Raw genomic sequence first — 16398 nt, 5'->3', positions numbered from 1 at the left:
CTTTCCGTTTGGTGTAGTAACACTCCCGTCATGTTTTCCTCTTCTGTGTAATTTTCCGTTTGGTGTAGTCACACTCCCTTCATGTTTCCGCTTGTGTGTAACTTTTCGTTTGGTGAAGTCACACTCCCGTCATGTTTCCGTTTGTGTGTAATCTTCCGTTTGGTGTAGTCACATTCCGTCGTGTTTTCGCTTGTGTGCAACTTTAAGTTTGGTGTAGTCACACTCCCGTCTTGTCTTCTGCTTTTGTGTAACTTTCCGTTTGGTGTAGTCACACTCCCGTCATGTTCCCGCTTGTGTGAACTTTACCGTTTGGTTTCGTCACACTCCTGGTATGTCTTCCGCTTCTGTGTAAGTTTCCGTTTGGTGTAGTCACAATCCCGTCATGTTTTCCTCTTCTGTGTAACCTTCCGTTTGGTGTAGTCACAATCCCGTTATGTTTTCCGCTTATGTTTAACTTTCCGTCTGGTGTAATCACACCCCCGTTGTGTTTCCCCTTGTGCTAATTTTCCGTTTGGTGTAGTCACACTCCCGTCATGTTTCCTCTTCTGTGTAATTTTCTGTTTGGTGTAGTCACACTCCCGTCATGTTCCCGCTTCTGTGTAACTTTTCGTTTGGTGTAGTCTCACTCCCTTCATATTACTGCTTGTGTGTAAATTTTTTGTCGATGAAGTCACACTCCCGTCATTTTTCCGCTTTGTGTAACATTCAGTTTGGTGTAGTCACATTTCCGCCATGTTTTCGCTTGTGTACAACTTTCCTTTTGGTGTAGTCACACTCCTGTCATGTTTCCGCGTATGTGTTAATTTCCGTTTGGTGTAGTCACATTCCCGTCATGTTTTCGCTTGTGTGCAACGTTCCGTTTGGTGTAGTCACACTCCTGTCATGTTTCCGCTTATGTGTTACTGTCCGTTTGGTGTAGTCACACTTCTGTCATGTTTCCGCTTATGTGTAACTTTCCGTTTGGTGCAGTCACAATCCCGTCATGTTTCCGCTTATGTGTTACTGTCCGTTTGGTGTAGTCACACTCCTGTCATGTTTCCGCTTATGTGTAACTTTCCGTTTGGTGTAGTCACAATCCCGTCATGTTTTCCGTTTCGTGTAACTTTCTGATTGGTGTTGTCACAATCCCGTCATGTTTTCCGTTTCTGTGTAACTTTCCGATTGGTGTTGTCATAATCCCGTCATTTTTGCTGTTTCTGTGTAACTTTCCGTTTGGTGTTGTAACATTCCCGTCATGTTTCCGCTTCTGTGTTACTTTTGGATTAGGGAACAACACGACAGGTTCAATTTTTAGAGCAGGATTTGCAACAACCACCTTAAGAGTCTCTCTATAAGATTTTTCTTCTGTAGTTTGCTTTCTTTTGCACAGAGACCGTAACACTTGCCCTACACGAGACGTCAGACCCTACATTTAAATTCCAACCTTACATGTAGACGTTATTATACATGTAATACATCCAATTGAACATCCCTCTTTAGCATGGTGTACCAAATTTTAATCCTTATATATTTGATGAATTTCATCATGACGCCATCACGAGTTGGTTGACCGTAATCATTGAAATATCCGTTTCACAGATGATAGCAGATATGTTCCTAATGTCGGAACTACTTTCTCTGTCCCTTTTCCTGAATGTGAACTACCGAATACGACTTATTACCGGGTTTGTACTACCATGAAAAACACGACGGGTGTCACATGTGGGGCAGGATCTGCTTATCCTTCCGGAGCATCTGAGATCACCTCTAGCTTTTGGTGGGGGTCTTGTTGCTCAGTCTTAACTTTGTATGCTCTGTTTTGAATAAACTGTTGTTTTTCTGTTTGTCTTTTTATTCCATAACGATGTCAGTTTATTTTCGACTTATTTTAGTTGTATGTGTCTAGTTTGTTATCTTTCGTCTCTCTTTGATTTTGTAAAACCGACACATTTCACTTTTCCTTCTGATCCTGTCTTGAAAAAATTACGTTTTTCCATTTACTAGTATTAACAGACCAGCCTGATATTCATTCCCGAAAATCCGGCCGAAAATTAGATGGTCGTCACCCTTACCATTATCTATTGTGAGGTCGAAAAAAATAGTTGGATTCGTAAGCTAATCAATAGGAACTGGTCGGATTTTCATGGATATTCTTGGAACGAAGATATATCATGGAGCATACCTGTTTTCATACTAGTATCTTCCCAATCGGCAATCCTCGGGTGACCCCGCTTCTCTCCTTCTATCTGAGGTACGGAATCGGCCGAGTTGTGACGAATGATATATCCTGCAATCGGCAATCCTCGGGTGACTCCGCTACTCTCCTTCTATCCATTAGATGGGGTACGGAATCGGCCGAGTTGTGACGAATGATATATCCTGCAATCGGCAATCCTCGGGTGACTCCGCTTCTCTCCTTCTATCTGAGGTACGGAATCGGCCGAGTTGTGACGATTGAGTATCTTCCTATATATATAACACCCTTCAAGTCACTGACAGAAAACGAACATCTTGAGAAAAAACCGTAACATAAACCAAAATAAAGCTAAAGATTTAGAAAATAACGATTACAGGGCTATTATCAAAAGTTAACCAATATTGTAACGTTTGAAAATATCATTGAGCGTGCATTCATCATCTATTGCCAATTAACGCAGGTGGTTGCCATTTTCGTCACCTGTCGATCTCAAAGAAAAATTACAGGACTTCTTTTTGTTCATAATTATTTAAAAGATCTTCTTTAAGGTCGATTCAACTACCAATAAATAGTATACTCGTGGTATATATAAATATTCGGTTTTTTTTTAAAATCTACAGTTTGAGATTAAATGGCGAGGGTTGCATCTTAAAAGTAGTTTTAACCGGTCAAATTTTTGTCGATTGTTTTTTTTATCCGATGACTGATTGACTGTTAATATATATGTCATATTATAAAAGCGTACCTTGGCAGGTTATGCTACATACAGACTTAATAAAATATGCAGTAAATTGATTCAATTTGATTGAAATACAAATCTAGCTTTGTTCAAGCTTTGCTTACAAGGATCTGACAAAAAGGTCCGACCATATGTTCTTACAACATGAAAAAAAACTTGCTTTAAAATACTTTTTTTAAGTTTTGAAGTCGGAGTTAAGCTGGTATAAATCAGAATCTAATAAATGAGGGAATTTTGAATATTGTTACTAATTTGAGTATGAAGGAAGAAGTGTTCCTCATCATCAAATTTTCAACCAACTTTATACGAATGAATGCATTCTTAAAGATTGTTTCTGTTGAATTTAATATTCTCACAGTTTCAGGCTACAGATAATTTTAAACGACTGAATGTTGGTCTCTACGAGGGTGAGGATAAGGTTTATAGAATAGTAAAATAATGGGGAAAATATGCAGAAAAAAAAAGAACTGGAAAACTTACGCCAAACAGAGTAATGGTTCATGCAAACATATAAAGTAAAGAGAATAGCAGGCCGAAAAATTTATATGAAAGAATGAGAAAAATGGCACAAAAAATAATAAATACAGAAATACAAGACCCTTATTTAAACCCTGCTCTATGATTTTCTTTATTCTTTTTGTTGCTAGGTTACTGTTTCTAGACGAATACTTTACATCTTCTCTGATTTAAACCTGGATCTGCAAATATAGTGCACATGAAAATACCAACTAACTTAATGCATCGCGATGATCGATGACGAACAATACCTCACATGACAATATGATATAGAGCTTCCATTTTTATCACTTTTAAAAAAGTAAACATTCTATCTTATAAATCATGGTTTAAACTTTGTTCATACTTATCAGATAACCTTACGAAAAAGTAATCCGATGTTTAGCTCACTTGACCGAAAGTGAGAATTCCTCATCACACATGTCTCTCTCCCCCTACTATATTTTTATTCAAGAAATACATAAACATTGTCAAGGATTCATGACAATGAAGTCAAGGTCAAATAAGCCAAGCCAGACCGACATGTACTAACGACCGTTCCATGGACCAATCATAGCTAGCTGACAGAAATGTACACCGTACAACAATTCCACGAACCAAATGAAAAAGAGATCAAGGACAACAGACATATAACAGCATCGTTACAAAGGACATACGTATGTACAAGGTATGAAGCCTCCATGTCTTCTACCTTCTGAATAATAAAGCTTGATGCGAATAGTTAGAAGCGCCGCCGCCGGATTGTAATCACTGCATGTCATGCACTTTTGTCGCAGATGAGACAAAATTACGGGATTCCAGACAGAATGCCCGAATTGTGGGTATATTTTAAGATTTGAAAGTAAACAAGTGACGAATTCATTTATCGCCCACTCACGGCATAGCAAGGCTTGAATTTAATTGTTTTACAGCATAACTGCTGATTATATATTTAGTAATGGAGAATATAACACATTCATTAGTTGATATTAAATGAAAGATGATGTATTTTAAGTTACCATGGCGATAATAATGATTAATTTCATTTATTTTAAAATGTCCAAACTATAACTTCCAGCAAAATGTATATTCAAAGGCATTTTATACAAATGTAATTTGTTCAGTAATTGTCAACAAAGAATGTAAAGAAATTGTCTAATTTGTGAAAATATTTAAAATGCGTCACAGATATGAAATTTATTTGACAATCATTTGAATGACTTATACTTTGTAGTCTTGTCTCCAATTATATTTAAAATGTTATGTTATAATAACATGTATATTGTAAAAACGTGAAAAGGCGAAATCGCGAAAAACGCGAAATGGCGAAAAGGTGAAGTCGAAAACGCAAAATCGGTTTCGCGTTTTCGACTTCGCGTTTTCGCGTTTTCGACTTTTTGACTTCCCGCTTTCGCGTTTTCGACTTCGCCTTTTCGCGTTTTCGCGTTTTCGTCTTCGCGTTTTCGCCCTATAGAATATGAAAGGCGAAAACACGAAATGGCCTTAACCGGCCACCATAGATATTGGCTTCGACTGACTACCTTTCAGTAATTGCGAGTACCCTTCGAACATTATTTTGTGTCTTTTGTCTTTTGCCTTTTACCTTAGTTTTTTTTTTGCTCGGTGCCGATCTAATGTGTCAAGTCGTTTCCAACTGATCGTATGGTGTATCTTTACATCAGTGGTTCTGATTAGGAAGAGTGTTGACCGTTCGCAAATGTGTTTAACCCCGTCACATTCTGTATGTGCCGCTCCCAAGTCTTTATTCAGGTGTTTGCCTATAGTCAGCTGGTCTCAATCCTTTTTTTCTTCAATATCCTGAATCCGCATCTGTAGCTGACTATACGATATAGTTTTGCTCAATGTTGAAGGTCATTCAATGACTATCATTTGCTTATATTCTGGTTATGTTTGATAGTTGACTTATTAACAACACATCTACAAATTCACTTCACGCGGCCGTTTGCACCTTTTTTTTTATAAGACAACGACTACTCCTCTTTTGAGTGTGTTTGGAAAAGGGTGATAATAAAAACAAATAACTTGTTTTATCGTAAATTTCTTGAAATAAATACATTGATTATTTGATTGTAATTTTTGTGAAAACGGTGTTTAAGAATAGATAAATTGTTTGATTGGAAATAGGTTATTTACTGAAAAAAAAGCTTTGATTGTGACTGTCTTTAATTTTTTTTTATTTCAGAATGGGAAGGAAAACTAATTGTTTTTATTGAAAATTAGGAAATCATTGACTTCAACATTTAGTTAAAACAAATAGTGGACGGTTCCTGTATGTTTTTGAAATATTTGAAAACATGTTTGTCAGGCTAGAACACTGAGACGAAAAAATATTCCCCCTCACCCCCACCCCCGCAAAGGATGCAAGATCAACGCCGTAGAAATAATATTAACCAGATCGATATTTCGATGATCCCATCGCTGTTTTTCAACTGGCGAACCGCGTGAAAAGCTAAAAGCAAAATGAGGGGACTAAAGTTATCACGAAGTGCCTGTAATCATAACTTGTTAGTACTTTAATTATTACTCCTTTCAGCATCGAAGGTTTTTGTAGGTTTCCTCTTCTTTGTACTTTTTTATACCAAATACTGGGTGATGGAAAAAATCAACAAGAACAACTCTTGTTTGTGTGGGTTTTTTTTTATATATGTCAAATGCTGTGTAATAAAAAAAAAATGAACTGCTGTTTTGTTTGTATTTTTAACACCACATGCTGAGTGACAACAAAAATTTGAAAATGAATTAGTCAAATTGCTGTCAATCTTAAATCGTTGAGCCATACTTGAAGAAATCCCACAAAAATGACAGATTTGAGAAATAAAAAGAAACTAAGAACCTCAAAGAACAAAAGTATTTTGTGAAAACCTATGTAAGGACAGTTTCTTAATTTATAACATTTTTGTATCAATATTACAGTAAATGGCTAGCCGGATCAACAAATAAATTATCATTGATAAATCTGTAACGAATTAATAAAAGACGCATTACAATTTTACAAAAATATATCTGATTATTTTTTCGGTAGACTATTTATAATTAGGTAGATACAGTCATCCCATTATTTACATGACATCTCGCAGGGTCATTTTCATATACAAAATTTAAACAACTTCACGCACTAGTGAACCCGTCTGGGTCTGTTATATGAGAGTCGAACAACCACAAAGGTTTAGTGCACCTCGAAGTTATGAATGGATAGATTACGTCATCGAGTCGCCTCCCCTTTGATAACAATATTTGTCTATGGTCGTATTCTCGTATTGGATTTCACGTGCTAGGAACTTGAAGAGTCAACACCGTTATTTTGACGGGATCAAAAACGCACGTGTAGTGAAATTGTGTAAACACACATGTTGTTCCTCTTCATAAAAGTTTTGAATTTCGGGATGTAAACAATGACTATAAAAGAGTGATAAGTTTTGTTTACAAAAGTTTCTTACTTTGGAATTCCAATTTCATAGCACAGAGGATTTTTTGACAGACGTGAAAGAGAGTTTTAAAACAAGTGGTTGAAATCAATTTATGATCAAAATGTGGCATTTCCAAGTTATATTTCCTCTTGTTTGTATATTTGTTCAAGTTTATACCCAGTCAGGTAAGTTTCTACGTTTTTTACCTTTGTGTATGAAATAGATTTTTCTTGATTACAAAAACGTCGGTTGATCATTCAACTTTCACTAAGTTTATTTACTTTTTTCGTGTGCTTGTAACGTTATCAGTAGGGGAAATATTTTAACCTAAAAATTGACTTAGTAAATAAATAAAAATTGTCATTTAACATGTTTAATTCTCATTTGACCTGGCGATATTGGGGATACGATTTAATACTTTATAGCGGACTCGAAGGTGGTAATCTTTTAAATCCCTTGTAGATATAATTACTGTAATTATTGGATGAAATGAACACGGTCATAACGTTATCAGATTTATTAGAACCCTCAAGGGGGGACTGTCTTTTATCCCATTATACATGTATAATGTAAACGATCCTGTTTATAGTATTGAACAAGATACTTGAGGTAGTCTCTTTAATTACCTAAACTTTAACTATGTAGGTACAATATATACATGTATATATTATATAGTAGGTACATTGTACATGGTGTCCTTTATTGCCCTGATTTTCTATTTTCAGATATATAGGTGAAAATAATTTTGAATTCCTTATATTGACCTTTTAACTTAGAAATATTAATATTTTGATACCCCCTCCCCCTTTAAAAAATATCTTTAAAAAACAATTATGAAATTGAATCAAGAATTTGTATTTCTTACTGGTATACAAATCTTTAATCATTGTTAATTGAATGTACATTATAAAAAAGGTCAAAAATGACATACATGTATTCTTTGAATTAATTGGGGCTTAATTAATTGTATGTTTCTCTTTCGTGTGTCTGCAATTCTAATGTAGATAAATGTTAGTTAATTGTACATGTATGCACTGCAAATTTACGCTGATACATGTACTTGTATTTTTAACATATATCAGGTCCAATGCAGCGTGCACCTGTATGTAAGGTACTAATTATCAACCTACAAATGTTATTGTACGATTGTTTTTTCAAATTTGATGAATTAAATTTGAAGGAGTATAGGATAAATAATTATCAATTTTGAATGCAGAATCTTCCAACTGTATTAAAAAACTTGAATGAAATATTGCTGCAAGTTGGTTGCTAAATTTAAAATAAAAAACTAAATCATTGATATCTTAAACATAAAAACTATGGTAACATATAAAGTTTAAACTAAAAAAAAACCAAGCCATTGTCACCAAGGTACATGTATTAGTCTATTACAGTTAGACATATTTCCTTGGGGGTGACATATACCGGTAATACATTTGTTATATGTCGCTGCTTGAACCATGTGGTTGCATGTACAACATATATAGATCTAGAAAACGTACAGCTTTTGATTTTACAGGTACAATACATGTACTTTGTATCTTTTTGAAAGATTTGCCACTCGATTAAATTAAGAGTGGAAAATTACAGGTTTTTAACTCCAAGTACAAGAGGAAAATCTTATGTTTGTATTGCACATGTGCAGTTAAATGCATGTTCAAACAAAATATCATTATGGAATTACCCCAGTTTGATAAAGAACTGAACGCCTTAAAAACCTAGACATGTGCGGTTATTTTATTAAGTCTTGTTTTTAATGGGACAATTTCTTTTCATAAACCTTATCAAATTTCAATACATTTAAAATTTATGATCATTTTTGTAAATCGTCTATTTATTATTCCACAAAAAACTTTTTATACAGTACAGGTATAAATAGATTGTACTTGTATCATCATAGGTGTATGATACATGTATCTGTCATTTGAATATTTTGCCGTTGAACATTAATTATAGTCTTTTATCTGTTATAAAATGTCTGTAAGCGTTTTGTTTAACAGACAGGACACAACAAAAGATATAACGCTGTAGATGTAATCCCATTTGTAATTCTTTTGGTATTTTATAAAGGGGAGATAATAAAAAAATGCACATTTGACAAATTAGGTTCATCTTAAACTAATATGTGAAAATCTATAACAGCATCTTTTTCTTCTTTTCTGTATTTTCCTCCTGCTATTGAAGATCTAGAGCACATCCATCATAAGAGAGTGTCTCAGAAAATGTGTATTTTCAAATATATTTTCTGGAGAAACTTTACACCGTAACATTTTTGTATTTACCAGTCATAGATACATTGTATCTGATGTCAGTATTCTAATTTAAGGTGGTACCTAACACTTTTACTAAAATTAATTTGGCTCGTTTAATTTTTATGAAATTTTAACAATTAAAGTATTTACTTTGACACTTTAACAAAAATATAAAAATATAAAAAAATTTGAACCAAGCATTTTGTCAGAAAAATTACACTGGTTATATAGCAGTTCGACAAACACTTATTTTGATCATCGAGAAGCTTAATATTCCCTAAATAACACAACGTAATTAAAACGTTTGGCTGAATTTACAGAGTTATCTCCCTGTAGTGTTAGGTACCACCTTAACCATCATTTTAAGATTTGTAGAAAGTGAAAGAATGTCAAGTTTAGAAACAGATGGTGTAACCAGTCTATACATTAGTAGATAGATTTTCATGAAATTCACGAAATATTGCAGAAAGAAAAAAATGCAAAGCTGCTTCTAAAAGGATAGATTAGGGCCTTTTGATTGGAATAATAAATATTCTTATTCTTCAAAAAAAGTATATATATCTTTGTATACATTTGTCTATACTAGTTAGATGTGTTTTTTTTTTGGAAAGGATGGGGGGAAGAATTAAGGTGTGCACTTTAAACATATGTTATCATTTCTCCCCCTTAAGGAGCCCTCCCGGAAAGATGAGGTATTAAAAAGATACATTTTGTAAATTTTCAACATTGTATTTATTTTAACTCCTACTATAATATCCTTTAAAACAAATTGACTTGATAATTTAATCATTAGGTCTGTTTATTTAACTGAAGTTTGCAAATACCTTTACACTTTTGAATAGATTTTCTTTACATGTTTCTTTCATGTTTCTGTGTACTTTTCGTGTGAATGAGTAGAAATGTACATGGATAAAGTGTTTAATAATTGTTTATAATGCATGTGTTGATTCAATTGAAATTACTCTTGCTCACCGTGTGAAATAGTCCTGGTGACTCAATGCTGATGGTTTAAATGATATATATTTGGAGTGCAAAATTTTGCAAAATAAAAAAAATAAAAAAAATATGATCATTCGTAACTGTACTGGCACTTTTTGTGATTCAGACATTCTTTCGTATAAGAATGGCAGATTGCAAAAAGTTATAAAACAAAATGGTGCTGCCAGAATTTCAGTTGAAATTTGAGTGTTGTTTTAAAATCTATTTCAGAAGGTTATAAATTATTTCTGGGAAAAAAGTTAAGCCAAGGTGACATTGTTTCTTAAAATTCTAAGAACATTGTAAAATATTTTATTGCATAGTTTATTTAAAAATTATGTTGTTTTATATGGCCCTGTTGGTATTGTCTTATTTCAGTCTAGACTTGAGGCAATATATATTATAATTTAGAGCTAAGATTGACAATAAACATTTTTTACCATGTACATGTACATGTATGAAGGCCTGCCACCAAAATTGCAGATTATTTGACAAAAATATTATAGAAAAACAAGGTACATTCTTTATGTATGAAAATAAGAAGATGTGTCTTTATTTGTCTGTTTCACATTTGGTTAAATATGCACTTCTATAATCTAGAGCCTTCTAGGCTTATAACTACATGTACAGTATGGGTTTTGCTCATTGTTGAAGGTTCACTGAGTGAGCCATACAGTAACCAATGACTTTGGAATTCATGCATTTGTTTCTTTTGCTATATCATGGTGCTAATGCTATTATGCCATGTCACAGTAAGGACCAATGGTTTATGGACATCTTTACGTAGATTGACCTCAGGTCAACTGGTGGAACTCATTCATAAAATCAACTGGAGATAATAGTCTATATATTTTTTAAACAGATATAGGAAGATAAACCCTTGTTTATTATTTCATATTTTTTAACCGCAGGTTCATTAGCATACATATCTGCCATGTACAGGGTACAGAATTTCTGGATTAATATTAAAAATTGAACATGGTTGTAGTTCACTTGTTTAAACTAGTTTCGGTATTTAATTTAACTGTGATAGTTTAATAATGAGAATATCATGTCATGATTAGGAAGTCAGTCTAATTCTTCAGTGTAATATACTGCAAAAATTTCATGAAGATCTTGGGTGCAAAATTTAAAAAAAAATCCCTTGACCTTTTATACAAGTATAATGAAGATGTTGTTTTTTTTTTTTTTTTATTTTTCACGGATTTGCTGTCAATTTTTTAATTGCAGCTTAGCATTTCAATATTTCAATACAATGTATACATGTATAGTAAGTTGATGTAAATTTGCTTTTATTCTGCTTCTGTAGAAATACTTTTATTATGTACATAGCAGTGCTTGGGAAGTAATAAAAACTCAATATAAAATAAATAGATAATGAAGAAAAAATGTTCAGACAATATTTTTTGCACTTTATGGTTGCTCAAAACTTTATTTTTACCAAAGTTTGTGAAAAAAATTTCTCAGGCACTTTTCACTTGCAAATAGTTTGTACTTTAAGGGTGCCCACTTGACCAAGTTTAAAAAGTGTGACAATTTATTTAGGTTTTTACACTTTTATTGCATTGCACATGACCGAAAAATGTGTTGCTAATATTTGTAGAGATTAGTCAATATTGTGTCCATTTGCTCAAACTTTGAAGAAAACATTCCAAAAGTCTGAAACAATTTCCAATTGAGTCATCAAAGACGTTTTTAATAGATTCAAGTGGTTTTATGTGAAGAAAGTGTTTAACGTTTTTATCTACATCTAAATATTCACGATTTTCACACAGATGACGTACTATCCATCCGGGGGTGCTACCATTTCTTGAATGAAATGTCTGACTCTGTTAGTCTTTTTTTCTTTTGACCTCCATTTTCATATGACTGTAGTACTGTCACATGACTTATTAGTAGTACTGTCACATGCAACAGGAGTTCATTTAGGGAGCTACCATTTGATTTTTATGGGGGGGGGGGGGGGGGGGGGCTAGGATGAAAAATATTGTCCTGCATTTTTTTTTAGCTGTAATCTCTGTCCTGCCTTTTTATTTTTCACTCTGTTCGGTCCTGCCTTTTTTTTTTAGTTTATCCTGACTTTTTTTTACCTAAATTGTCGTCCTGACTTTTTTTTTTGCAAGTGTCTCATCCTGCCTTTTTTTTTTCAAATTTCATCCAAGCCCCCCCATAAAAAACAAAGTGGTAGCTCCCTTATAATACTTAGGTTCCAAATGGAAGAAATATTAGGAAATATTATTTTTCATTACAAGAAATGTTACGATATTTTAATTGTTGTAGGAACAGACATAAAAGCATAAATGTTTATAACAAAAGTTTCCAGAGGTTTAAGGTGTAACAAATTTTCGATAGTACATGTAAAACAAACCAGACAATTTTAAAGTATTGTAGATTAACAGTATGATTCAGTTAAGGATTATTTTTAATAAAATTGAGAATGGAAATGGGGAATGTGTCAAAGAGACAACAACCCGTCCAAATAAAAAACAACAGCAGAGGGTCACCAACAGGTCTTCAATGTAGCAAGAAATTTCCGCACCCGGAGGCATCCTTCAGCTGGCCTCTAAACAAATATATACTAGTCCAGTGATAATGAACGCCATACTAATTTCCAAATTGTACACAAGAAACTAAAATTAAAATAATACAAGACTAACAAAGGCCAGAGGCTCCTGACTTGGGACAGGCGCAAAAATGCGGCGGGGTTAAACATGTTTGTAAAACATACCAGACAATTTTAAAGTATTGTAGATTAACAGTATGATTCAGTTAAGGATTATTTTTAAGCTTGTTTGTGATATTTCACAGGGAGTGTGGGTGACATACTTTTTGATCCACCCTCATCTAGTTCACACAACAATTCTTTCCAAACCAGCAAGAGTTATTTGTATCAATCTCCAAATCATAACTGTAGCTTGATTATTAGGTGAAAAGATTGTTTGGTGAAACTGAAAATTAATATAATATAAGGGGAAGTAACTCAGAGACTTCTTTTTGAACCTCTTCAAGTCTTTTCATGAAGGCATAGAAATACATGAAAGGTCACGATTCAAAAGGAAGATTTGTCTAATTTACTCTAAAAATTGAAATATTTTAGTATCATAAAACCAATAAGTGTTGTTATGCCACTGAAATTTGCAATTTTTAGATATATTGCAAAATAAATAACAAGTCTAAGGGAAATAACTCTCAAAATTACAATTCAAATGAAATTAGAGATATGCAAAAATGTAGTATTTAAACATAATAATTATTTATGCTTGCTTATTTTACCATTGAATATAACTGGCCACACCAAAATTTCAGTTCCTATAACGATATACTGATCACATCTAACCCGAATTAGGGGAAACAACTCTTACAATTGCAAATAGCGTAGGAAAATATTGAGATGTCAAACAGTTTGTGATCATTTATGCTTGCTTTGCCTTTGAAAGTCATTGACCACACCAAGATTTGGGGACTTTATAAAGATATAGATTACCTCAGATCTTAATTAGGGGAAATAACTCTTCAAATTACCCACATTATAGCCTCTGAAGATACAGTGTCATAACAGTGATTAGTTATGCTTGCTTAGCCAATGAATGTGAGTAATGACCACACCAAGATTTGTGGTCTTTATAAAGATATATTTTACCCCTGACTTTAATAAGGGGAAATAACTCTTAAAATTGCAAAGAGCCGTAGGAAAATATTGAGATATCAAACAGTTTGTTATTATTTGTGGTTATTTATGCTTACTTTGCTATTTAACCCATTGACCACACCAAGATTTGTGGTCTTTATAAAGGTATAGATTACCTCAGATGTTAAGTGTAGAGTAATTTACCTTTAGATTATTGTTGATAAGATGTATGTTATATTAATCTAAAGCTATTAATTATAAATACATTGTATGCTTGTTTACATAGATAGACAAATAGTATACTTTGTACTTATTATTGCTGTAATTCTTAGGTTTATAGATATAGGAAGATGTGGTGTGAGTGCCAATGAGACAACTCTCCATCCAAATAACAATTTTAAGAAAAAAAACCGGGAAACCATTATATGTATATAAACAGGAATCAAAAGCTATTAAAACACAGTAGAACTTTGATCCTATGTTACAGATGCATGACCACATGTTATATATATGGCTTTATTTTGGATTTTGCAGAGCTGCCATTTGTAAATTTCAATGTCTTGGCGTGTTCCATATCAAAATGATAATACTTATGTTGACCATTCTATAATAACAGAAGTGTGTCTTTCTCATAAAAGTTCCGATGAATTTTGCATTACCAGTCTGCCATTGGTCCATAAGGCTGATGCTAAGGTTGGACTTTTAAAAGTCCAGTAAGTGTGTTAGTTTTTAGTGCCCAAGTTCAGCATCGAGGACCCAAGTGTCCATAATTTTTTAGCATGATCCTGTTAGTTTCAGCGTGATCCTAAATTTTTGCATTGGTTACTGGGGCTTTTAAAGTATTGTAAATACTGCTACATTATATCTAGGAAACATTGTTCAACTTTTGAATTCAATATTTTAAATTAAATTTGAGTTGGCAGATTAGTTTAGTCCCAGGTGGACATGACATTAAATCCACATGCGCTCCACGTATCTCAGCTATATGAATCCACTGTTTCAATCTCTTATACTACATTCATCTACAGAAAGAATTTTTACTATTAGAGGTCACATGACATTCATAGTAAGCATAACTGGTACCCAGAGATGGTTGTTAGGGAAGCAGTCATCAAAATGTCTTAGGGTCTTATATGTTTGAGTTACGTGTTAACCTTGTAACCATCTTAATGGAGGAAGAATAGGGAAACGGCAATAAATATTTGACTGGATTATTTTGATGGGACTTATAGGGAAATAAGCTTAATTTACATGTACTTATAAAGTTATAATTTTGTTAGTTCGAATTGGTTAATGGTTTGAATTGTATTTAAATTCAGCAGCTAGCTAAGCAAGAGATTGCAAAAATGACATGAATTTAAAAAATGGCTTTATCGGTCCTATAATTAAGCAAATCTCCTTTTTAGCGCAGTTCATTATTATATGTCAGAAAAAAATCTATCACTGAGTTTTGAAAAAAATAAGAAAAACCTGTACAAATAGCAGTATTCCATATTTTTTAATCATTTAAAATTTGTTAAGTCTGAAATGCACTTATTTTTTGTTTTAAATGGCTGTTACTGCATGATTCAGAACATTTTGTTGGGGAGTTATGCTTCACATCCAGAAATCTTTTCTCAAAATTCTACACATAAAGTTTGACCTTCACCTTTGATATGCGACCTGTTGTTTCATTTGCAATTTCTGGTTTAGAGGGTTAATTTTCTGGTATAGAGGTTGATTTGTTCTGCAGTGATAATGTAATCTTGGTTCAGTCTGAGCTGCTAATTGACTACTTGAAAATATTCTGAAGTACAAGTCTAAGCCAGTTTGTAATGGAAGTGTTGTGGCAACTAAGGTAATGGTACAATGTAATCTCTAACCATCTGTATGGTAACTTCAAGGGTGTGTGTGGTTTATTCCTAAAAAATATTCTGATCCCAATTTTGATGAAAAAAAAATATTGTGGTCAAGCAGATGAAAAAAATAAATCTGAATCCAGATTTTCTCCATACTTTTAATAGTGTTGAAAAAAATTTGAAAAAAAAATTTGATTGATAGTGCCAACAAAGTGAAAAAAAATGTTTGGGTTTTGTGCGAAAAAATAATCTGACTCAGAAAAAACACTATAACACCCCCCTTTGAAGTTTAATTGTTGCTCCATAATTATGTCAGTGGTGTAGACCCTCTGAGTAGTGAATATTTTTAAATAAGAAATCGTCAAAATTATAGGGTTATAACATAATAAAATATACTTTACTATAAATAAATAAAGATTAAGATATTTAAAGAAAGTTTGAATGATTTATTTAATAATAGAATGTGGAAATCTATGTCATTAAAATAGTATTAGGTATCCAAATATTTTATTTGCATTTCTACTAGGTAAAATCGGTCATTATTGACAAAGACTTCATGATTGAAGGGCATTGTCCGTGATGTCAAGTAGTTTTTATTAAAGGAATTTAATTGGCCTTAAGGCCAGGTGAAATTCTTTTTCCAAACAATTTTGTATGCCAGACTCCCTTTTTGTCTGTACAAGACTCAACAGTGATAATGCTCCAATAAAAAGGTTCTAACAGGCCAAACAAAGAACAAAGTTGAAAAGCATTGAGGACTCAAAATTCAGAAAGGTTATGCTAAATACACCTTAAGTAATCCTTTCTTAGGATAGAAAGTCCTAAGTATTTTTAAAATTGTATTTTACTTTGATCTAGACTACT

General features: G+C 33.0%; 1 protein-coding gene across 5 annotated transcripts in view; it reads left to right on the top strand.

Annotated features, from left to right (window-relative positions):
• The first annotated feature begins 6599 nt into the window (after positions 1–6599).
• LOC143059737 (uncharacterized) overlaps positions 6600–16398 on the top strand; it is a 122219-nt gene continuing 112420 nt past the window's right edge. For all 5 annotated transcript variants that reach the window (XM_076233286.1, XM_076233285.1, XM_076233282.1 and 2 more), the window contains exon 1: positions 6600–7023. In XM_076233286.1, the coding sequence (XP_076089401.1) occupies positions 6951–7023 (73 nt within the window). In that variant the 5' untranslated portion in view covers positions 6600–6950. The remainder of the gene's footprint in view (positions 7024–16398) is intronic.

This window comes from Mytilus galloprovincialis, chromosome 14 (genome assembly GCF_965363235.1).
Source record: "Mytilus galloprovincialis chromosome 14, xbMytGall1.hap1.1, whole genome shotgun sequence".
NCBI lineage: Eukaryota > Metazoa > Mollusca > Bivalvia > Mytilida > Mytilidae > Mytilus > Mytilus galloprovincialis.
This window is presented reverse-complemented; position numbering and strand designations above follow the sequence as displayed.